The 22667-nt window shown below is 37.6% G+C and overlaps 5 protein-coding genes across 5 annotated transcripts; 2 read left to right on the top strand and 3 right to left on the bottom strand.

Annotated features, from left to right (window-relative positions):
• Positions 1-13: 13 nt before the first annotated feature.
• On the top strand, positions 14-1705 carry MONOS_17865 (uncharacterized protein). The gene has a single exon (XM_067870827.1). It carries the CDS (start codon positions 52-54, stop codon positions 1027-1029), a length of 978 nt encoding a protein of 325 aa, XP_067724236.1. The 5' UTR covers positions 14-51; the 3' UTR covers positions 1030-1705.
• MONOS_6250fu6251 (uncharacterized protein) lies at positions 1593-11806 on the bottom strand (the record flags this gene model as incomplete). The annotated part of the gene is made up of 3 exons (XM_067876469.1): positions 1593-1928; positions 2061-2152; positions 2395-11806. The coding sequence occupies 3 exons, from the start codon at positions 11804-11806 to the stop codon at positions 1845-1847; spliced, it is 9588 nt and encodes a 3195-aa protein (XP_067724235.1). The 3' UTR covers positions 1593-1844.
• Positions 11807-13275: 1469 nt separating this feature from the next.
• On the bottom strand, positions 13276-14028 carry MONOS_6249 (uncharacterized protein; the record flags this gene model as incomplete). Its single annotated transcript, XM_067876467.1, has 1 exon — positions 13276-14028. The coding sequence occupies one exon, from the start codon at positions 14026-14028 to the stop codon at positions 13276-13278; it is 753 nt and encodes a 250-aa protein (XP_067724234.1).
• Positions 14029-21408: 7380 nt separating this feature from the next.
• On the bottom strand, positions 21409-21963 carry MONOS_6248 (uncharacterized protein; the record flags this gene model as incomplete). Its single annotated transcript, XM_067876466.1, has 1 exon — positions 21409-21963. The coding sequence occupies one exon, from the start codon at positions 21961-21963 to the stop codon at positions 21409-21411; it is 555 nt and encodes a 184-aa protein (XP_067724233.1).
• A 92-nt stretch (positions 21964-22055) lies between these two features.
• Positions 22056-22379, top strand: MONOS_6247 (uncharacterized protein; the record flags this gene model as incomplete). Its single annotated transcript, XM_067876465.1, has 1 exon — positions 22056-22379. One exon carries the CDS (start codon positions 22056-22058, stop codon positions 22377-22379), a length of 324 nt encoding a protein of 107 aa, XP_067724232.1.
• Between the last annotated feature and the right edge of the window lie 288 nt (positions 22380-22667).

The following is a 22667-nucleotide window of genomic DNA, read 5'->3' as shown; positions in this document are numbered from 1 at the left end:
AAATGGAAATTTTAGATCTAAGTTAACTTGTCATCATCAGCCTTTGACATAATGTTAGCCCCCAGAGCCATTTCACAAAGTGCATTATGTCCATCGCATAGTGCGAGCATTAAGTCAATTGAGCTGCTAAAATCTGAGCCCGATGTCAGAGAATTTGATGAACATGATGATCAATTTGTTCAGAAAGAATCCAACGATATCGTCCTTAAAAAGCGTTCATTTCATGATGATCAATCTCAAAAATTTTCATTTTCAAAAAGCCACTCAACTGTTAATGATGAATTGAAAAGAGCAAATCCTATTCTTCGACAACTTCTTTCTTATAATCCTATTTTTCATGAGGTTCCTTTTAATGCGAAGTTATTATCACTCACCTCAATGTATATTGCTAAATCGGTAATGATGCACGTTGAGCAAGAATCTCAACGAAATTCTCGTACACTCACGGATCTTATTCCTTTGCCCTCTTCAACATTTATCCTCCCTTGTCTCGGAAGACCTGTTACTGATTGTTCAATTCCTCAGCTGTGCTATCCACTTTGGGTTCCCTCAAATTATTATAATGTTCAGTCGATGAAGAAGCTATCTTCATCGATTGAAGCAATTTTTAAAGCTGTTGTGAAAAAAATTCCTCTTTTTGAAGTTGATTTTGTTTTGCTTTTGTGCATACTAGACAGATTGTTTCGAGAAGGAGCAAGCAGAGGATTGACGATAACTGTCGAAAATGCAACAATGATTGTAGCGGTGTGCATGATGATTGTTGACAAGTACAGTTGTGATCGATTTCACCTAAACTCGTTCTGGAGTTCACTATTTTCTATTCCACTGAAAACGCTCAATCAATCTGAGATTGTCTTTTTAATCGCTCTCGATTATCGGGTGACGTTTGAGTGGTCCGCCACGCGGTTTTTCTCTCAGCTTTCTTCAAGGGAACAAATGAGGAACAAGCACCCTATCTTTGATGAAAATGATCAATTTGACATGTTTTTGGCGTTCTTTGCTGAGTACACCAGCAAGTGGCATCTTTGAAATGTCTATGTTATATTTGATGTTTTATGTTATTTAAGTTTTTTTTATAATTAATATAAATATTTGTTTAATATTTGTTTTTGCTTATGGATTTTATTGTTGCAATTATAATTTGCATATTTTTTTGTTGAGTATTAATATTCCTGTTGGATAATCACGAAACATGTTTTTTTATTAAAAAAAACTCTTGTTATTGATTTTTGGTCTTTTTTATTGATACTGTTTTTGATCATGTTTATGATCATGTTTTATGCTTTTTGTTTTGTCCAGCTATGTTTTTGGGTGTTCTATTTTGCTTCGTTCGATCTGCGCGATAATGTGTGGGTCCATCCTCCATTGTTTAGTGATTTTGTTGATTATGAGTTTAAATATTTTTTGATCTTCTTTGAGTTATCTCCAATAATTTTTATTTAACATTTATTATTAACCTTGAGTTTTCTTTCCCTTGTGCAAGTAGTCGACATAGTTCTCTTGTATTGTATTATTTTCCAGACGCTATTCTTACAATCAATTTTCTTTCTTTTTTTTATTTTGTTTCTGAAAGAGATGTGAGTTTTGTGAAGTCTTTATTTAAGCTCAAACGGATTGCGATTCAGTGTTATTTTTGAAATACACACTCCAATAAAATAAAAATAAAAATAAAAATAAAAAATAAAAAAATCATAAATTTAAAAAATAAATAAATAAAATAAATATGACTCGAGGATGCCCATATAAAACTGTATATAAAAAAACCGGATGCCAAGAAAAGCATCTATTTTATTATTAAAAAAACAAATAAATAAATAAAAGCTTGTAATTCTCAAAAAAGACATTCATAGTGATTGCTCGTGCACATAAAACAAAAGATAGCAGTTTTTCTTTGTTCTGTCGCTGTTCAGAAGCGATTCAAGGGTTGTCTAAAAATATTTCATTTGTTTTTGAATGGACAAGAAAAAGGTTTTAATATCAAAATTTGCAAACAATAAATAAAATGAAGAATTATTTCAATTTCATAATTTATTTTTTAAAGAATAAACAATAAATCACACCTCAGTAACGCACGTATCGTTATAGTTCTTCCATTTCTTGTCTCTTGTGTCATAGACATCAGCAGAATAATGGCCTGTTTGTGCGCTGTATCCTGAACATGTTCAATGATAACATCGTTTTGTCATGAGAAAAAAAAAAATATTATTTTGTAAGATACATCAATTCAAGGTTGAAATTTTGAGGTATAAAGGAAAAAGTGAAAAAATTACAAAAAACAATTATAGAAAAAAGATTAAAAAATGTTAAATAAAAATAAAAATATTCAAAAATACAATAAAAAATGCATTAAAAAGAAAGAAAGAAAAAGAAAGAAAGAAAGAAAATAAAACAAACCGCTGTGAGTGATGATGCTTCTCAAAAAGTATCGTGTGCTGTTGCGTTGCTGCTGCCCAAAAGCCTGGTGGAAGATGCGAGACGGGGAATATTTCTTGAAGCGGTCGCTGTATTCACTAAAAGAAGGGTGATGTGGTGTGGGGGTGGATGAAGGAGAAGGAGAAGGAGAAGAAGAAGATGATGATGAATGAAGTGGAGAAGAAGATGGAGAAAGAGAAGGAGAGGAGGAAGGGGAAGGAGAAGGGGAAGGAGAAGGAGAAGGAGAAAGTGAAGGAGAAGGAGAAAGAGATGGTGAAGTGGAAGATGAGGGAGATGGAGAGGGAGAAAGAGAGGGAGAAGGTGAAGGTGAAAGCGAAACAGATGGAGAAGCAGAAGCAGAAGCAGGAGAAGGAGAAGAAGGAGAAGGAGAAGAGGGAGAAGATGTTTGTGAATGATCAAGTGAAGTGGTAGATGGTGAAGAAGAAGAAGAAGAAGAAGTTGAAATGTCAGAGTTTGAAATGTGAATTGAAGAAGATTGCACATTTTGCATAGAATTATCAATTTTCCCTTTTGAAGTGGATAAAATTTCATTTTCTGTGTCTTCATTTTCTGTACATCTTTTTATCTCAACATTCTCCTCTCCAAACGAATTCAATTCCGACTCCAGCTCCATTTTTACGCTTTTCTCTTCTTCTTTCATCATTTTCGACTGCAAATTTGAATTAGAATTAGAATTTGAAGTTGAATCAGAAGAATCAGAAGAATTTGAAGCTAAATTAGAATGAGTTTTTGAAGTTGAACCAGAATTAGAGAGCAAATGGACAAGTTCTGTTTTTTTCTGTTTTTTTGCGCTTGTTTGCCCTCCTTTCCCTCCAAGCAGCCCTCCCCTTGCGTTTCTTCTGTTTGTTCTGAGGCTGCTTTGGACTTGTCGGTCGCTGTAAACACGAGTGGAGGGAAAGAACACATCTTTTGGCTTGGATCGGCGGGTGGGTAAGGAAGAAGAAGGAGAAGAAGAAGCAAATCTGAATGACCCACTTTCAATCACATCCTCATCGCTATCAACATCTTCTCTTTCTCTTTCTCTTTCTCTTTCTCTTTCTCTTTCTCTTTCTCTTTCTCTTTCTCTTTCTCTTTCTCCTTCTAATTCATCATCATCATCATCACTCAGCCAGCTTGTAACGTCATTCAACCGATCTTCTTCGAAACTTGTTGCTTCTTTCGATTGCGCCTTCAACACATCTTCAGAAATGTCTTGTTGCTCTTTCATTTTCTGTTTAGCTGAACGAGAAAGCGAATCAGAAATAGAAACTGAATCCGAAGCTGAAGCTGATACTGAAATTGAGCCAGGTTCATTTTGATTGGTTTTTTTGCCACCACTTTTGTTTCCACTTCTGTTTCCACTTCCATTTCGACTTCGAATTTCACTTCCACTTCGAATTTCTCTTTGAACTCCCTTCAAACCTCCGTTTTCTTTGCTCCCGTTTTCTCCGCTTTTCTTTCTCGGCTTCCGATACATTTCAGTTTTGCTCCGCTCAATCGCAATTTTCAGCTGGATGTCTTCTTCTGAGTCTTCAAGATTGTCTTTATGAGAAGAAATTGGAGAAGAAATTGGAGAAGAAGAAGAGGAAGAGGAAGAAGAAGAAGAAGAAGAAGAAGACAATGAAGATGAAACAGAAGGAGAAAACCCCCTTTTCGAAACAGGAGAAGAGCAATGCGATCGTCCTATGCTTTCCTTCGATGGAAACTTAAAAGTTGCATTTTTGTTCTGATTTTTGGATTTTTGAGGCGAAACACTTGCAGAATTAACATATCTTCCATTCTCTTTCTGTGAAATTGCCTGTTTCCCACTCGAAGTTGAGGCATATTGCTCAGCTTTGCTCTTCTCAATTATCATCTGCAGCAGCTTCTTCTCTTCGTCCTCGCTTTTAGGCTCTTCCAACTTCCATTCCGGCTGTTTTGTGCTCTCTAAACCAGATTCTGTCTTTGTTGCATTGTTTTTCACTGATTTTGCGTTTCTTTGGCTGATCTGCTTGAAATCTGTAGTTATTCCCATGAATTGGTCCCTCAATTTCCTCGTTTTGCCTCTTTTTTCTTCGGTTTTTGTGGCAATTTGTGGAGAAATCGATGAAATTGCACTTTCATCTGATTGAATCTTCTTGTAATCATTTTGATTTTTTCCTTCTTCTTGTTCTTTTTCTTGTTCTTCTCCTTCTTCTTCACCTGTTGACTGCATTCCATCATCATCTTCTTCTTCTCTTTTCTTCTGTTCCTGTTTATTTCCCACTGTTTTATGATCAAAATTTGTCAAGTTGTGTTGAATGGAAACAGGAGAAGACATCTTTCTATGAGAAGAAGATGGAATTTGACTCATCACTGTTTGATTGGTACTTTTGTGGCTGGCTTCAACAGAAGCTGAGCTTCCTGTTTTCAATGGCTGATTCACTATTGGCTGTTCTTTTGTGGCTTTATTGGATTTTTGGGGAGATGATAATGAAGAAGAAGAAGAGGATGAGGAGGAAGAAGAAGAAGAAGAGAGAGAAAGAGAAAGAGAAGAAGAAGGAGAAGCCATCTCCACTTCATACACATCAGGGCGAATGCCCAACTCCAACCTCATCTGCTCCATCCGCTTCTTCTTCTCCGCCTCAAACATCTGCATCTGTTTTTCTTCGGCCTCTTTCTTCTTCGCCCTCTCAATCATCACCAGTTTTCTTCGCTCTTCAAACGCCCTTCTCTTCTTCCTCTCTTCTTCTTCCGCTTTTTTCCGTCGCGCAATCATTTCTGCTTCCCAAAGTTGAGCTGCTATTTCTTCTTTTTGTGTGGTGAATGGATGAGAAGACGAAGAAATACGAAGAGGAGAAAGTTCTGATTTGCGGGGTGTTGAAGAAGAAGAAGAGGAGGAGGAGGAAGAAGAAGAAGAGGAAGATGATGAACGAGAAGGAGAAGAGAGAAGAAAAGAAGAAGAAGATGATGATGATGATAATGAAGAAGAAAGAGAAGAAGAGGAAGAGGAAGAAGAGGAAGAAGAAGAAGAACCATTAGTTAATCCTTCTTTTCTTATTCCCGCTTCATTCCCTTTTCCTCCTGCTTCTCTTATTTGCCCTGCCTCAATGCCCATCTTCATCAGCATCGAGTCAACAAACTCTGGCTGAAGATGAAATGAGCTTCTTCTTTCGCTTTTTGCGGGAAGTTCAGATAAATTGTTTGATTGTGAATGTGTTTGTTGTTCGGAATTGCGATATTGATTGGAGGAATGCTGGAAAGAAGAGGAGGAGGAAGAAGAAGAAAGAGAAGAAGAAGAAGAAGAAGAAAACTCATCTTGTTTCTTTGGAGTTGAATTGCCTCTATTTAATGGAGAACTTAAAGATGCTTTGTAGCTCACTGGTGAATTAGTTGCAGAAACTGAAGATGGCATTGATATGTTAAAAAGATTTTGAGTGGAAGAAGAAGGAAGAGAAGAAGAAGAATATGATGATGATGATGATGATGGAGAGAAAGAAGAAAGAGATGATGATGATGAACGAGAAGGAGATGGTGAAGAAGAAGAAACAGAAGAAGAAGAAGAAGGTTGCATCATCATCTTCTGAGCATTCTGCTGCACATTTGCCACAGCCAACGAATCACTTCGCATCAGGCGAGAGGCAAAAGAAGACAGTTGGCGTGAAATGGAAGAGAAGTTGAAGCGGGAAGGGAAAGAGCTGTGTTGGTGGAGTGGAGACGAATTGCTGGTGAGCAGGTCGTGTGTCAGAGGAGAAGGGGTTTGCGAGTGCGAGAGAAAGATGGAGGCAGCAGCAGAAGAAGGAGAAGGAGAAGAGGAAGAAGAGGAAGAAGAGAAGGGAGAAGAAAGAGAAGAAGAAAGAGAAGAAGAAGAAGAAGCAGAAGTTCGTAACGGCGTTCCCATCTTCTGCTTTGGAAGAGCTATTCCTCTTGCAAGTGCCTCCGACTCGCTGATGAACTGCCCTTTCAGAGGGAAGTCCTGTTTGGCATAGAGTCTGTTGAGCTTGTTGGCGAAGGGGCTGACAATTGGAGGCTTTTTAGCTGATTGGGAAGAAGAAGGATGTGAGGTGGGGAGAGGAGAGGAGGAGAAGGAAGAAGAAGAGGAAGAAGAGGAGGAGGAATTTGAAGGAAGTGAAGTGGAAGAATTGAAAGAGGTTGAAATGGAAGAAGAGGAAGAAGAGGAAGATGACGAGGAACGAGAAGGAGAGGGAGAGGAAGAAGAAGAAGAAGAAGAATGAGTCGGTGTGAAATGAGCATTTGAACGAGAAGAAAGAGGAGAAGCAAAAAAAGTGCGGTTTTGTTGGAGCTGCTGCTGAAGCTGGAGCATGTCACGTCTGGCAGTGGAGGTGTAGTTGTCGAGAAGACGAGAAGGAGAAGAAGAAAAAGAGGAAGAAGAAGAAGAAGAACGAGAAGGAGAGGAAGAAGGAGAAGAAGAGGGAGAAGAAGAAGAAAGAATTGAATTGTTAAAGCGAGAAGGAGAAGGAGATGAAATGGATCTGTTTGAATTTGTATTTGACGTCTTTGAAGAAGAAGAAGAAGAAGATGATGATGATGTCGAGCGTTTTAAAGGTGATTTGTGAACAGAAGGTGAACCTGTTTTTACTGAAGATGAATTCACTGCGTTTTTGCCTTTTCCTTTCTGATTTTGCGAAGTCAAATTGGAAGAAGATTTTTTATTCTTTTCTTTCACTGCATTCTTCGTTGAAAGAGGCAATTTGGTAGGAAATCTGTTCTTGTTAACTTCTTCAATTTCTTTCACTTCTTCTTCCTCTTCCTCTTCCTCTTCCTCCTCCTCTTCGTCATCATAATCATAATCATCATAATCATCCTTCATCCAACCTCCCTTTCTTCCTCTTTCCTTTTCCTTCTCTTTCTCCTCTTTCTCTTTCTCTTTCTCCCTCTCCATTTCCCTCACAAACCCCCTCCTCTTCGACTCTGCAATATGCTCCACAACTCCTGTCTCCTTCATCAGCCTGTACATCGTCACCAATGAAACCTGCTTGTTTGTCTCAAATTCTGAACAATCAACCACAAATTCGTTTCTTTTCTCGTTGCTTTCGCTTTTGCTGCGGCAGCGGCGGCGACGAGAAGGAAAAGGAAGGTTGGAATTTAAGTTGTTCTTTTCTTCTTCCTCATCATCGGAATCGTAATAGAAATCAATTTCTTCACCATTTCCTTCTTCTTCTTCTTCTTCTTTCCTCTCTTTCTCCTTCTCCTTCTCCTTCTCCTTCTCTTCTTTCCTGTTTGCATTCACATTCTGTATGTTTCTTTCACCCGAATGCCTCGTCACAATCACATGCGGTGTCACATTCGCTCGATTTTCTCTTCTTCTCTTCGAAGCCAACTTCGCCTTCTGCTGCTTCCTTTTCCGTTCGCTCTCTTTTGTTGGAATGGAAACCTTCATCATTTCATTCAGAAATCGGAACGCTTCTTGCCGAAATTTGAATTTCTCCTCTTCCTTTTCGGCTTCTTTTTTTGATCTTTTTTCTGTTTTATCGTCTTTTTCTTCTTTTTTCATTATAATTTCATTGTTATCTTCAATCTTCACAGTATCTTCATCTCCTTCTTCTCCATCCTTTTCCTCTTCCTCTTCTTCTTCATCTTCCTCCTCCTCCTCTTCTTCTTTTTCCTCCTCCTCCTCCTCCTCTTCCTCTTCCTCATCATCTTCATCCTCCTCGCACATCCCCAGCTCCTCCACATGCCCCACAGGCAGCGGAAACTGCGTCTGTGCGTCACACATCTCACTCACATCCAGCATCTCGGGAAACTCAACAACATCACACATCTTCTCCGTCCTTTCTCTCTGCTTGTGGAACAAGAAACGGCTGATCTGGATGACAATCACACGCGGCAGGAACAAGAAAGAAGAAGTGGAATACGCAGCGCGGCTGTGGCAGTGCTCGCAGTTGTGTCTGATACGCCTGCGCGCAAAGAAAGCAGAGAAAAGCTCGGGAAGGCGGTGGGAGTGGAGGGAAGGCGGAGAGCCGAGGGGAGAAGGGGCGGGGGAAGGGACCTGGCGGTATAAGGGGGAGCGAGAAGAAGAGGAAGAGGAAGATGATGATAAGGAGGAGGATGAAGAAGAAGAAGAATAAGATGATGATGATGATGAAGTGGAGAAAGAATAAGGCGAGTAATCGGAGTAGCTGTTTGGATAGTGCTTCGCATAGATGTTCCGTTCTTCCTCCTCGTTTTCGCTGCCATCCACACCAAAAAGCAGGTTTTGTCCGGTTTTTGCGCCTCTTCTGCGCTTCGAGCGAGTGAAAATGCCGATGCAGTTTTCGCTCTGTTTGTAGAAATCTTCTTCAATTTGAGAATTTTTCGGCTTTTTTGAATGTGCTTCACTTGAAACTTGATTGTTATCTTTCTTGTTTTGTTCTTCATCTTTATCTTCTTCCTCTTTTGTTTTCCTTCCTTCCCCTCTTTCTCCTTCTCCTTCATTCTCCTCCTCTTCATCCAACGCCTCTTTTGACCCACCTTTCAAAGCACCTCTCAATCTATACACCATTCTCTGCTCTGTTTTCTGTGCAAATCCAATTTTTCCCTCATTTTTCGCTTTATTCCTGTTCCTGTTCCTATTCTCACTCACATTCTTCTCCTTCTCCTTCTCTTTCTCCCTCTCCTTCACTCCAACCCCACCTGTTTTGCTTCCATTCAATTTTGTGTTTGTTTTCTTTCGATTTCCACTTTTCCCTCCTTTTTGAGCAGCTGGCTCGCTTCTGCTGCGTGTTACAACAGAACTTCTTGTTTGAACATTGTTTTTTCCTTCATCAACTTCATCATCTTCCCCTTCTTCTCCTTCTCCGTCTTCATCATCATCTTCATCTCCATATTTGTCTTTGTTTTTGTCTTCATTTTGTGTGTTGTCAATTGCTCGATGGCGGAGGTTGTATGAAAGTGATTGGAGATCACTTTGAATCGGAGAAGAGAAAGAGAAAGAAGAAGAAAATGATGATGATGAAGAGGATGAAGATGAATGGCGTGTTGATGAAGAACATGAAGAAGAAGAAGAAGAAGAAGAAGAAGACGATGATGATGATGAATTGTCATGTGTTCGAGAAAACGAAAACAACTTCACTGGCATTTCTGAGCCACGCGAAGAAGTCGAATTCTTTTTTTTGGTCGGAATTTCTTGTTGTTTGCTTGTTTGCTTGCTCCTCTTCCCTTTCTCTCCCGTCTGACTGCGCTGTGTCTTTCTCGTCTCGTATTTGTGCTGCGAAGAAGCAGCCGATCGCAAAAACGATTTTTTCTCTTTGTTTTTTCGCTCAAAATCTCCAAGGCTTTTTCTGTTGCTTGCAAATGCTTCATTCTTTCGATCTTTCTTGTTTTCCTCTTCATCATAGTCATTTTCATTTTCTTTATAATTTTCCTCTTCTTCTTGTTCTTCTTCTTCCTCTTCCTCTTCTTCTTCTCCACCCCATTTCCTTTCTCCTCCTCTCAGAATATGCCTTCTTCTGCTGCTTTCATCAACCCCTCTTCTTCCAACAACTCTTCGCCTCTTATTTCTTCTTCCCCTTCTTTCTTGTTCTTCTCCTTCTCCTTCTCCTTCGCTTCCATCTTCGTCATCGCCTTCATCGTCGCCATCATTGTCCTCCTCCTCTTCATCATCATCATCACCACCATCTTCCTCTTCCTCTTCCTCTTCTTCCTTCTCTTCTTCCTCTGGCAGATCCGGCTGCTGTGTAAGCTTCATTGGAAACACTCTGTACATCTCCTTCTTTTTCGTCTCTCGGCGGCATTTTGTGCATCGAATTGTGCTTTTCACGATGGAGTTGAAGGTCATCGTGACTGGACACAGCATCTGCGTCCCAAAGAAAGTAGTGACAAGATCAGATGATGATGAAGAAGAAGAGGAAGAAGAGGAAGAGAAAGAGGAAGAGGAAGAAATCAAAGGAGAGGAATGAGATGAAGAGGAAGAAGATGATGGTGAAATTGTGTCTGATGAATGTGCAGAATTGTGAGAATGAAGTGGAAGAGATGAAGAGGATAAGGAAGATGATGAAGAAGAAGTTGGATTATGAAGTGAATCAGATGAAGTGGATGTATTGAAATCTGAGTCAACAGGACAGTCAAGTGAATGTTGTGAATTGTCAGCGCAGTTTTCATGAGGTGCTTCAGAACACACGGTTGCCTTCTGCAATTCATCTGCTGCTTCTCCCAAGCATCGCTTTCCTTCGCTCTGCCCTTTCCATATCGCTTCGCTTTTGTCGCTCCATTTTGCCAAAGTCGGCGGCCACAGATATTTCGGTGGCAGAAACGACGACAACCGCATTCCTCTTTTCCTCTTTGTGCTGCTCTGCTCAAAACACGAATCCCCTTCCTTCTTTTCCACAAGCCCCACAATCCCCACAAATCGCACTGGCTCGCTGGGTATTTCTGCTGCCCTTTCACTCGCCTGCCAACAAGAACGCGAACTTTTCAGCTCCTCCCACTTCTGAAGCAGAACACTCCCTTTGGTTTTCCCTTTCTCTTTCTCTTTTCCTTTTCCTTTGGCTTTGACTTTGCCTTTGCCTTTGAAACTGCCCCAATTAATAAGTTCTGCAATCTGCTCCCTCTCAAATTCCTTCGAGCGAAGCACACTCTTCCATTCCTCGCTCGTTCGCTTCATCTTCACCCCTTTCATCAGCTCTTCTTCCTTCCCCAGAAGTTCCACTTCAAACTGCTCTCCATCCATTTTCTCCTCTTTGCACTTGCCTTTCTCATCATCTGAAGATGCTGTGCGAGCTTCTTGCTCCGTTTGCTCTTTCTTTTTGTCTGGTTCACTTGCCAAGAGGAGGATATTGTTGCTCATGTTCCATCTCCGTTCTCCTTCTTCCTTCAGTACACAAATTATCTTTCTTCGATTTTCTCTCAGAAAGCGCACCCTGCACCCGCCGTCAAGCGCCACAAGCAGCTCTTCGCTCATCTCGTTCAGCAGAAACGAGGTCAATTCTTCCGCATCGCACATCAGCCCAATTTCAAACGACCCATGCGACAGATACGACAACAGCGGGAAAAACATGCTGCACGATATCGGTGAGTTGCGCTTGTGCTTGAACGCAAGGATGTGCATGCACACCAGCAGAGACAGCGGAAACTGCCTTCGAAGTGCAACACGGCTCAGCTCACTCATTTCTTCTTTTGTGAACAATTCCAAAAACTTACTTCCTCCAAATCCACTTTCCGTTTTACGTGGCTGCTCCGCTGTGCGCCGCTTTTTAGCACTCGATTTTTTGGGCTTTTCAAACGAAAATGTCATCTCTTTCGCAACCTCCAAAACATTCTTCCACAGCGAAGGCCTCAACAGCGCTGACACAAACGGCGGCAGGTGCGAAAACGCCACAAGCACCGAATTCAGATAGCATGTGTTCCCCAGATTTACAAACCCTTCCGCCCTCGTTTTGCTGAAGAAGCTCGATCTCAGCAGCGAATTCACCTCCGACGAACGGATAAAACTCGACATAGAAGCTCTGCTGCTATTACCCGCTGCTTCTGCGTTGCTTCAACAATGCTAAAATCGGTTTTCGCCTTGACCACAGCTCTTGTTTGCCAATTCGATTCTTTCTGAAAAAACAACAAAACCATTCAAAAAAATTAGCTGCCCCAAATAAAACAAAAGCTGCCATTAAATACATTCGAAATCCTCGCAAATAAATCGTTTCGCAATTGCAATCGCCCCTCCACAGCGAAAATATGATTTTTGGAAGCTAATTGTGGTTAATCGATCAATGAATTTGGAAAAAAAGAAAACTGTTCAACAGATTGACGAATGAGATTAGAAAGCACTGATGATCCATTTCCTCAAACATCTTTTCAGAAGATGGATAGACTTTGGGAAAAGATATTATTGTGAGTTGACAATTGATGGACTTTTTCTTTGAATGTGAAAACATCTTTTTCATCCCCTTTCGAAACAAAATGAAACTGGAAGATATTGTTTCTCTATTGAAGTTTCAACGAAATCAGATATTTTTCCGCAACTCTCTTTGATTTTAAATCTCTTTTCGAGTGTTGCAGTCTTCTTCATATCAAAAGTAATAACATTGACAGTCTCAAAAGCGAATGAAAACAAAAAAGCGAACATTAAGCATTAAATGATTTAAAATGCACGGAAACAGAAAAATGCATTGAAGAATCATGAAATAATTTGTGATGAATGCACTCCCACACATTCAGAAACATATAAAACTGTTCAGATGAAATACACTTAAAAATGAATCAAGAAATACTCTTTGAAAAAAAGAACAGGAATTGCAAAGGAGCATAAAAATAATAAAAATTAACGGTTCACCCAGAAAAAGCATTTGTTAAAAGCGAAAAAAAAAAACTCAACAACCAATAAACAATTGAAATGCTCTTTGAAAAGCATGGTGAAAATCTCAAATTTCACAAATTTCACAAATTTCAGAGATTTTCGCAAACAAAACAGCAAAAACTTTTCTCTTTGAATCCTCAAAATGCAACCAATAAAACTCCAATGCCATCCCCGATTTATAATGCTTCGCAGTCGCTTTCGTGGCAGCAATGACTTTCTTCTCTCCAAAAATAAAAGAAATCATCTGCCTCATGTCGCACCTTTGCATATTCGTTTGAAGGCATTCTGCTCGCACCCAAACATTCAGCAAGAGCCTTCAGGCACTATTCATCATTCAGAGTCAATTCTGTGCTTTAAAGATCTTTTCCTGCATCTGAATGGGGATTCTCTTTGTTCTCTTCTTCGTTTTCAACTTCTTCTTCATCTCAATTTGCCTTTTGCATCAGCGTGCATTGCACAAACTGGGCAAATCTTTAAGTCGCGCTTTGCTTTCATTCTGCTTCTTATCAGTTCCTCCTTTTCAACTTTCCTCCTGTCTTCAAATTCATTCTGAGCTCAATGTCCTCACAAAACGTCCATGACGCCTTCTTCCTCGCATGCGTCTGCAAGCATTGCGCTCAATCTTCCACGCAGCGGCTGAGGAAGGCATCCATACGCTTGAGATCGTATCTGTAAATCCTTTGAAGATGGGAAACAATATGGGCATTCGAAGACAATGTTGCCCATGCATTCAAAAGTGCCTTTGCTGCCTCTTCTCTCAGCGTGTCGCTTGCTTCTTCGTACAGCAGCACACCCATTCTGTTTAGCAAACATTTTTCGATGAACTTTTGGATATCCTGCGAAATAGGTACAGACAGCCACATTTGAAAACACTTCGCAGCTATCTCACAGAAACCCACCATCATTTCTTTGGAGCTTTTCTCTTCGCAAAACAATCCATCGGCCATCCGCTGGAAATTAGCACCGCCAAAAGAGCACATATTTCTCCTTTCGTCATCAACGTCGTAAAATATGCTCCCTCTAAATATTTCCTTCCAACTTTCTTTGTTCCAACTGCCAAACAAATGGCTCTTCACTTTTTCCACAATTCTTTCTTCGCTCATCAACAATTGCATAAGCGCACGGTGCTGTTCTCTGGCAATGATGCACAAGCACTGAAATGCACAAAAGGCAATGGAGCAGACTGGCCCCTTCGAATGCGCTGGAGGCACCAAACCAGAAGAACAGTTGCTATAAGGCGACTGGGATTGCAGCAGAATGTCTGGAGGATTTGGAGCAGGAGCAAACGAGTCAACGGCAAGCAGACTGTCTGTGCTTGCATACTCGCCATGGTCAAGAACAATGTCGGAATCGAAATGCTCACTTGTCATATCCAGTGCATCCAATACAACAGAATGAATTGCGTTGTACAGCAACCCATGAAGCCACTTTCCAAGATGTCTGGATCCTCACTTCCAAAGCATGGAGTCATTCCTATTTTTTGGGAAAAAAATAAAAAAAGAGCCAAATAATTACAACAAAAAGTATGTGTCAAATAGAACAAATATACCACTGCTCATCGTGAATGAACGAAAAACTGCTGTTGTGAATAAGCATATGTCTTCATCGTCACATTCACCCAAATGTGTCAGTTCATCTTCGATTGTGTACACCCTATCGTCCTTGGTAATATATGTAATGGATTTTACAAGGCACATTGCCTGCTTTGCGAAATTGCCAGCTTCCGCAGACATTTCACCCAATATGACATTTCTTTCAAAACACACAATTCGGCTCACGTGCCCAAGTGTTCGAGCTGCCAAGAGCTCAACACGCTTTTGTAATCCCCTGCAAATCTTCTTTACTTTTTCTATCAAGTCTATGTCTTCACAGAGGCGCTGCACATTCTCGCCTTTCGCATCAACAACTTTCAAAAATGATAAAGCCTTCCAAGTGGTTGCTCCAGAATTTCCCCTTCTTTCACCAGAACGTCTTGTTGGTACTGCGAAATAAAGCCAGACAGCCAATTTGAATCTTTTACAGGGATGAAAAACAGCTTTATCCGTTTATTAAAAACTGCAATTCTTATGTCATATCAAGCTTGTTGAAATCCCCACAGCAAATGTTATCTGTGTTGAATTTATTAGTTGCGCCTGATTTCAGCATTGAATTATTCAAATCTTCTTTTCAAATGATGAGTAAAATGAGTTTTCGATAATGAAATATTTTTTAATGGGTACGTGAAAAGACTGAAAAATGAGTTTTTTTTTTATCAAAAAGCCTTTTTGAAATTGGAAACTTAAGTGAAACCAACAATACGCCAAGTTTGGAATTTTTGACATGAATTATAATAACAATCAACAATTAATCACAAATTTTTAATTTTTTTAAACGATCAATTTTAATTATTCCGAGAATTGTGATTTATTAATTATTATTATCAATTATAATCAAAAGGGTATTAGAAATGTTTATTAATTTGAAAAATATTCATCTTGAATTTAATGGAGTGTTATGATTGTTTTATTAATTTTAAATTAATAACAGTTATTTGTTTTAATTTAAAAAAAGAAATCAATAAGTTTTATTAACTGAACAAAACTTTTATTTTTAACAGAGAACAACTTTGTGAACATGAAAGGAACAAGAACATAACCCAAAAATACATGTTGACTTTTCTCTTTATATTAAAGATATTTCTGAAATAACACAAAAAAAAAATTATTTTTTATACTGTATTTTTTTCCTGGACACTTTCACATCAAAAGGAGATCCTATGTTTTATTTGAGTTAAAGACTAAAGATATTTGCATCATTATTAAAGTTAAACATTGTTCAAAGTTCACAGCTATTAATTAGAGGGTTATTTGCAATGTCGAAATTGTGACATTCCAAAAATTACCGCTCTCCATTCGAAGCATTTTCTTCTTTAAAAAGTGTGGATTCACAGAAATATTGTGACATTCTCTTCACACAGGCTTTATTTCTTTAGAGATCAAAAAAGCATTAATAAACTACAGAATTTTCAGAAATGCTTTAACCTTTGTGTTTTAAATGCTTCGTCAATCTTCTCAATACTCAATTCATTCCGATTCAAAATGTTTAGCATTTCTTCTATTAACTTATAAAAAAGAAACTCTTTTTAATGAATTGGATGAATACAAAGATAAATGTGAAATTTAAATTTATTTTTTATCAAAAAAGAAAAGAAAAACGAAGACTGAATATATCGTTTTGAAAATAAAAGCTCAAAAGTCATTTTGGGAAAAATTCATACATGATAATATTCTGGGTGATTATTTTTGAATCCGTATTTTTTCAATCAATATTTTCGGTCTGAGAATTCTTTTTTAATACTGATCAATCGACACTGAATAGACATAATTCCTTTCTTTTAAACATATGGGACGAAATATGGAAAAACATAATTTTTATGCCCTTGTTTTTTTTATCTTCAAAAACTTAAAATTAATTGTGTGAAATAGTTTTTGTTATTCTAATGATAAAAAAAATTCTTCATATTAAAAATATAACTGATAATTATGTATGATTTTTTTATTCTTCCAAATAAAAAACAAATAATTCTCAAAACAAACTTCAACATTCCTATAAATTTAAAAACGTTAATAATTAAAATACTTTGGTATTCAAAAAATGTGAAAATGATCGAGATAAATGTGAAAAATTTTTGAAACGTTTCCACAATTGAAACTAATTCTTTCAATTTCAAAAAAAATATAACAGCTTTTAAAAAAGAGGATGTTAAAATAAAAAACAGATTTATTTTAACTTCATCCTGGGAGTTAAAATTCCGGGAACCCCAACCCCAAATATTCTTTTAACATAATGTGAAACCGACTAGACTTTTGCAAGCTAAGCAAAAAAATAACAACAAAGTTTGGAAAACTTTATCGTTATTTTTTCCTGGGAGTCTGCGTTTCGGGAACCCCAACCCCTTAATGTTTTATGAATATTTTTTTTGGAACCGACAAGACTGCAGTGAGCTAAGCAATAAAGTCAAGAAATCTCATAAAAAAATATAATAACAACATAAATCAATTAATGCATAAAAACTTCGAACCATTACAGTTGAAAAAGAATTGTCTTGAAATAAATAAATATATTAATTAACAATTGTGGAAACAGTTCAAAAAAAAAGTTCAATATTTTAACAAATTTGAACAACAAAATACACATTAGAGATTAAAAACATTTTCGTTTGTTTGAGTAATTATCCATTTCTGAATTGGATGAATTTTTCTTATTTGATCTAATAATTTCATTTGTTTCAATAATTATCAAATCCTCATCGATATTAGAAGAATTCCTTCGTGTGTTGTGAATAATTTGTAAATCATTTTTGTTTCGTAATTTTTCGGTCTTTTTTTTTCTTTCAAATTGAATGCTTTGATTTGGGAATGAACATCCTTTTGATGCAGTTTTCTTCGTAAGTGAAAAGGCTGCTGATTTTTCCATTGACATTCTTTGATTTATTCGAGATAATGTTCTGTCTTTGATGGGCATGTTGTTTGAATGATCTGCATTTGCTTCTGAAAACTTCTTTCTTTCTCCAACTATTCGTTCTTGCCCACTTTTGCCATCACTGATAATTTTCCATTTATCCTCCAACAATTGTGAATGAGATGCCGTGTATATATGATCGTTTTGTCTTTTGAAAGATAAATAAATCATCATAGATGGAATTTTCAGCCAACTCCAAGTTTTTTTATTTGACGGAGTGTATCTGAAGCCAAAAATATATATATATGGGTGATTCTTTTTGAAAAGTTGCAAATGTTTTGTTTAAAAATTAATCAAAAATTTCATATCTTGATCAAATTTCAGTTCCCGCTCGTGCAACTTTACAGGAACGTGTTGAATGGTATTGCCAAATTATATCTTCCACTTTGGTGAAGATTCGTGGGTGCAAACAATAATTTGTGCAAAATATGAAATTTTTGATTTATTTGAAAATTAAACATTTTCGACTTTTCAAAAATTATCACCCATATATATAACTTCAACGTTATTAAATGAAAAAAAGTGAAACACACAAGTGAAACTGTCTGTACATTTTCTCGTTTATAGTGCTTTGAATTGAAGAATCAAAAATTTGTTTCAAAAAGGCACAAAATGATGAAGCATTGCTTCCGGTTTCTAAGCTTGTTGTTGATAATTTTGATGAAATTGATCCAAACTCTCCATCGCATTCCGATTTACCATGCTGCTCTGTGAAGCAATTAACAAATATCGATGAAAATTGTTGTATATTTTGACTGCCACTTAGAAAATTACTTAAAAAGTATTTATTCCTGAAGTGAGGACCAGAGTCCGAAAAAACTGTCAAAGTTGATTGAAGTAGGTGTGATTCTGATATATGTTTTTCTATTACTACGTTCAAGCATTCAATGGCGTATCTGAAATCATGAGTTAAACAGTCCGAAATGAAGTGATGACATGTTTTGTGAAGTGAATCATTTTGTTTTGTGTATGAAATAATGCACAGGTCAGACACTTGTTTTTTTGTGTAATAATCTTTACTGACTTCTCTTCTTGAAAGCGGAAGCTGCCAATTCTCTTTGAAGTCTATCAGCAAAAGAAGATCTCCGTTTTTCAGTTTGCTCTTTGAATCAACAAAAGATTGTTTTTGGCATTCTGCCCATTTTTTATGCTCTGAAATGGATTGCAGCTCTTGATTTTCCTGATCACTGAGTTGTCTATTGAGAGAAAATTTCTGTAAATATCTTGCTCTTTCGCAAATGGAGCATAAGTCAGTTCTGTCTCTAGGTTTTGTAATGACACCATGTGTTTTCTTGCAGAAATATGAGAAGGACATTTTGATTCCTGTTTTTTGTACCAATTCACTGTGAAGTTGTTTTTTCGTTTTATAAGTTGTTCTGTTAACTCCTCCACAAAACAAAGAATCATTAATATTGTTTTCAGGTGCAATGTTTGAACTATTTGAATCATTGCTGAAGTGATGAAAAGAAGAATCGAGATAAATAGATTGTCTTTGAGTTTCCATATGAATAAATGAACTTTTGACATAACATAGAAAACTTGTTTTCCATCCGTTTGAGCACAACCCTTCATATTTGCTTTTCACTTCAAGATCATTAACCACTTCCACATTTTCATCGTTGCATATTTTCCAACTGAAATTTCGTTCGTTGCTGTTTTCGATTTGATTAATATCTGATAATGTGATTCAGATGTGATGATGGACAGTTGGATTGAACAAAATTATGGAAAGAAGATTGTATTTCTCTTTCTGATTTGAATCTTGATCAGTGATTTGCATGTTTTTTGAAACTTCAATCATCCATAATGATCTGTTCAATCCAGCGTCTTTATCATTTTGTTCATTTGTTGAAATAAAAATATTCTCACGTCGAAATAACAAGAAATCTGAGTTGTTTGCATATTGAGTTTGCTGAATCACTCCACCTATCGATCTGCATAACGGACAGCTCAATTCTTCGTTCTTTTTTTGAGATTAAAGGATTTGAAACTCGTTCAACGAATGTTCAATTGAATGACCTTACAGAATGATAATATCAACTTTTTGTGGCATTTCAAAAGATGCATATCCACACATTTGGCAAATGATATTATCTGTTGAATGACAACCCAAATTGTTCATTGCAGTAGGAGATTGTTCACGAATTATTTTCAGTAACCATTCAATTGCATCATCCGATTCGTGCTCCTCCATTTTTGAAATATCATTTTCATTGTTCCATTTTTCGTAGAATTCTTCGTTCCAGTAAGATTCAATATTCCCCTGTTGATCATTTATTGATTTGCAAATATTGATGATTGATGAAGAAAGAATATCTTTCGTTTCTATCTGAAATCCCCTCGAATGGAATTTATTCATTGATGCAAACATTTGTATTGCTGCAGCAAAGAAACAGCTATTTCCTAAATTTTTCAAGCCAACTGGTTTCGATGGTGAACAAGGATCAAATACAGGAGTTTTTCTTACATTTGCAATCAATTGTGGAACGTGTGGAATAGATAACTGAGTTGATTCATCGAAATTTTGATAGCTTTCGTTGGAATATTCATTTTGTTGATCATCAGCACATGAAGAAAGACAATTTTCACTTAAAATGCCCCAACTATCATCATTGTCAAAATCTTATTTTGAAAAATATAATACAAAATAATTAACAGAAAATAAAAAAAAAATATTGACCTTCAGAGTCATGGAGACTTTTTCTGACTTTGTTTTTTCTTTTTTGAAGCTCGGAGGATTCATCTGTGTTATCGAACAAAAACTTATTCACTTTTGCAAGTGATTCTTCATCGAGATAATGCCTTTTTTTGCATCTTCTATCTTCACAATCACTCTCCTCATCCAAATAATGAAGGAGTGATCCATATTTCGCGTAATTGAATTGTCCCTGTGTAATATCGTAATGGTAATCTCGCAATTGTGAATAAGAACAGTAAGTGCTCAGATTTTTAAGTAATTCAACTTGCATTTTATTCTGAAGCTTTGGAAATATTGAACTCAAAGAATTCATCACTCCATCAAGTTGATCTGTGAAATAGAACATGCATACATTAAAAAGAGTTAAATGTTAAGATTTCAATTATTTTTGAAGTGTTCCACACACCATTTGATTTTTTATATAACGAATCTTTGATTTCCTTCATTTTTCTATATGAAAAAATGTAATAGTCAAATAAATCGAAAGTGTTATCTCCAGAAATGGAGGTGGCATATTCCCACAGCTTTCTGGATCACTTGCTTAGAGTGTATTGTTTTGGTTGCATTTGAATGTTTTCTGTCTTTAACGTTGAAAATATCTTTCACAGAAAGATCGATCCCTTTATAAGCTTAACGAATGACATTCAAATGAGTAAAGAAATGAAAAAATAAATTCTTTTCAAATCACATTCGAAACAACTGATTCAAGAAGAACCAGTTAATGTTTCACGTTTTGAAAATCAAAAATTGATTATACTCATTCAAAAGTCTCATATGTTAAATTCGTTCAGGAATTCACATGTTCATATTTTCTATTATTTTTTTAAAAATCTGCTTGAGTCATTTTATATTCCCCTCTTCTCTCGCTTGATGAATTCTTCCGTTAGCTCCTGGCTTTTTTCTGTTCAACGTTGAGATTCTCGTCTTTCACATCCAGAACGCGTTTCATTTTCTCATTGATCACATCTCCATCGAATGTGATTTTTTCAATCTTCAGCACAGCAATCCTCTTGATCAGATCTTTTTTCATATGCCACTTTTCATTTTGCTCTTTTTCCATTTCGAGCGGAATCTCTCGTTCTGGATCACTTCACTTTTTCATTTTGGTCTAATTATTTTTTTTCTCGATTTTGATTAATTAATTTTCTTTTTATTCCAAAACTTCCTCGTTCTCTTTTTCCTTTTCTTCTTTTCTGTTATTTCTTTCAGTTTCATCTGTATTTTTTAATGGTATTCCTTTTTTTTTCTTTGATTTTAATTATTTTGGATTTTCCTTTGCGTTATTTATAGATTTATCAAATATTCAATAATTATCTGTTTCTATTTGGTATCTTTCTTTTCTTCTTGAAGAAATCTTCATGACATGCATTCTTTGTCTCCATCAGAAATATAGTATCTTTAGCCAATGACTTTGCAGATGTAGCTTTCAAATCTATCTCAATCTGAAACTCTTCATCTCTTTCCATCTCTTGTTCTTTTTGTTTTTCTTCTGTCAGTTTCACTTCTGCATCCAGTTAATATTTGCTGAAGATGTGACAAATTCTGCAGTCTCTCATATCTCTTCATCTTCACAACTTTTGCATCTTGTGACCGTATTTTCTTTCACATTTATTGAAACATTTCCTTTCCTTCTTTTCTTCTTCCTGTATTCTCCGTCATGATGTCTGCTGAACACTTCAACTTCTTCGTCTTCTTCAACAGGAGCAGCACACCGATCAACTTCGCCATTCCGGAGGCGGAGAAGCGAAGAGAAGAAGGCATCAGTGAATGAGTAGCCATCATTATCGGAGCTTGTGATTGACCCTTCGGATGTGTCGAAGGTGGCGGCGTCATACACGTCGGTAGGAGCGATGGATGACATCGAGAGGCGGCTGAGGATAGTGGTACCTGAGGCAGCTGAGGTGTATGTGCTGCAGACGCTTCGAGGGATATGTTGTGGCGTGACATAGCTGGTTGCATTGAATGGGGATGTTGCGTGTGCGTATGATGTGGAGCTTTTGGAGACGCTTTCAGTTCCGCTAGTTGCGCTGCTTTCGTTCACTTGCAGCATCAGTGAGAAAGAAGTCGGGAAGCAAGCGTATCTTTGCAGCGGCAGATGTGAATGCATTCCAATCGATCTTAGATCTGTTTGACACTTCAATGCAGATATGGCGATCACAACAGTTGAGGTGTGTGGTTGTGAAGCTGAACGAGAAAGTGATGGTGCTAAGGGTTGCGGTGTGTGAAGTGGAGGAGATTGTGGAGAAGGGGCTGTCGGCAGCAGGGCTGAGGATGGAGGATGTGGTTCTGCCTCCAGCAGCGATTGCGCTGGCGGTGCTGGAGGAGCGAGAAGAGGCAGAGGAAGGAGGAGGAAATAGAGTGAAAGGCGGGCATCGGACAGTGCACAGAGAGTTTGTGGAGAGAATTAAAGAGAACCAGGGGAAGCTGGAAGAAGCGATGGAGCCGCTAGTTGAGGCACTTGGACTGAGTGGGCTGAGGTTTGTGAAGGAGGAGACACATGAAAAGACAGGCAAGCAGCATTAAGTGGAATTAGAAGAATGCAGTTCTTCTCCATCTGATGGTACCCAACATGAGAGCAGGAGAGCAGCAGAAGAAGCAGCAGATGGATCTTTGGGAATAACTTCATATATAAGTTCAGAGGGAGTGAGAAAAGATGTGGAACATGCGCATATGTGGATGAATGGTTTGACATAAAATGAGGAGTCGGAGAGAGAGGGCAGTTCGATTGATTTGGAGAAGGAAGAGGAAGAGGAAGAAGAAGAGGAAGAAGAGGAAGAAGAGGAAGATGGGCAGGTTGCAGAAGGAGCACTG

The sequence above is a fragment of the Monocercomonoides exilis genome, assembly GCF_001643675.1.
Source record: "Monocercomonoides exilis strain PA203 chromosome Unknown scaffold34-1095894, whole genome shotgun sequence".
Lineage (NCBI taxonomy): Eukaryota > Preaxostyla > Oxymonadida > Polymastigidae > Monocercomonoides > Monocercomonoides exilis.
Note: the sequence above shows the minus strand (reverse complement) of the source record. Positions and strands in the feature narration are given on the sequence as shown.

Coding starts and splice junctions, on each gene's coding strand:
- MONOS_17865 (XM_067870827.1), top strand. CDS start 52: ATGTTAGCCCCCAGAGCCATTTCACAAAGTGCATTATGTCCATCGCAT.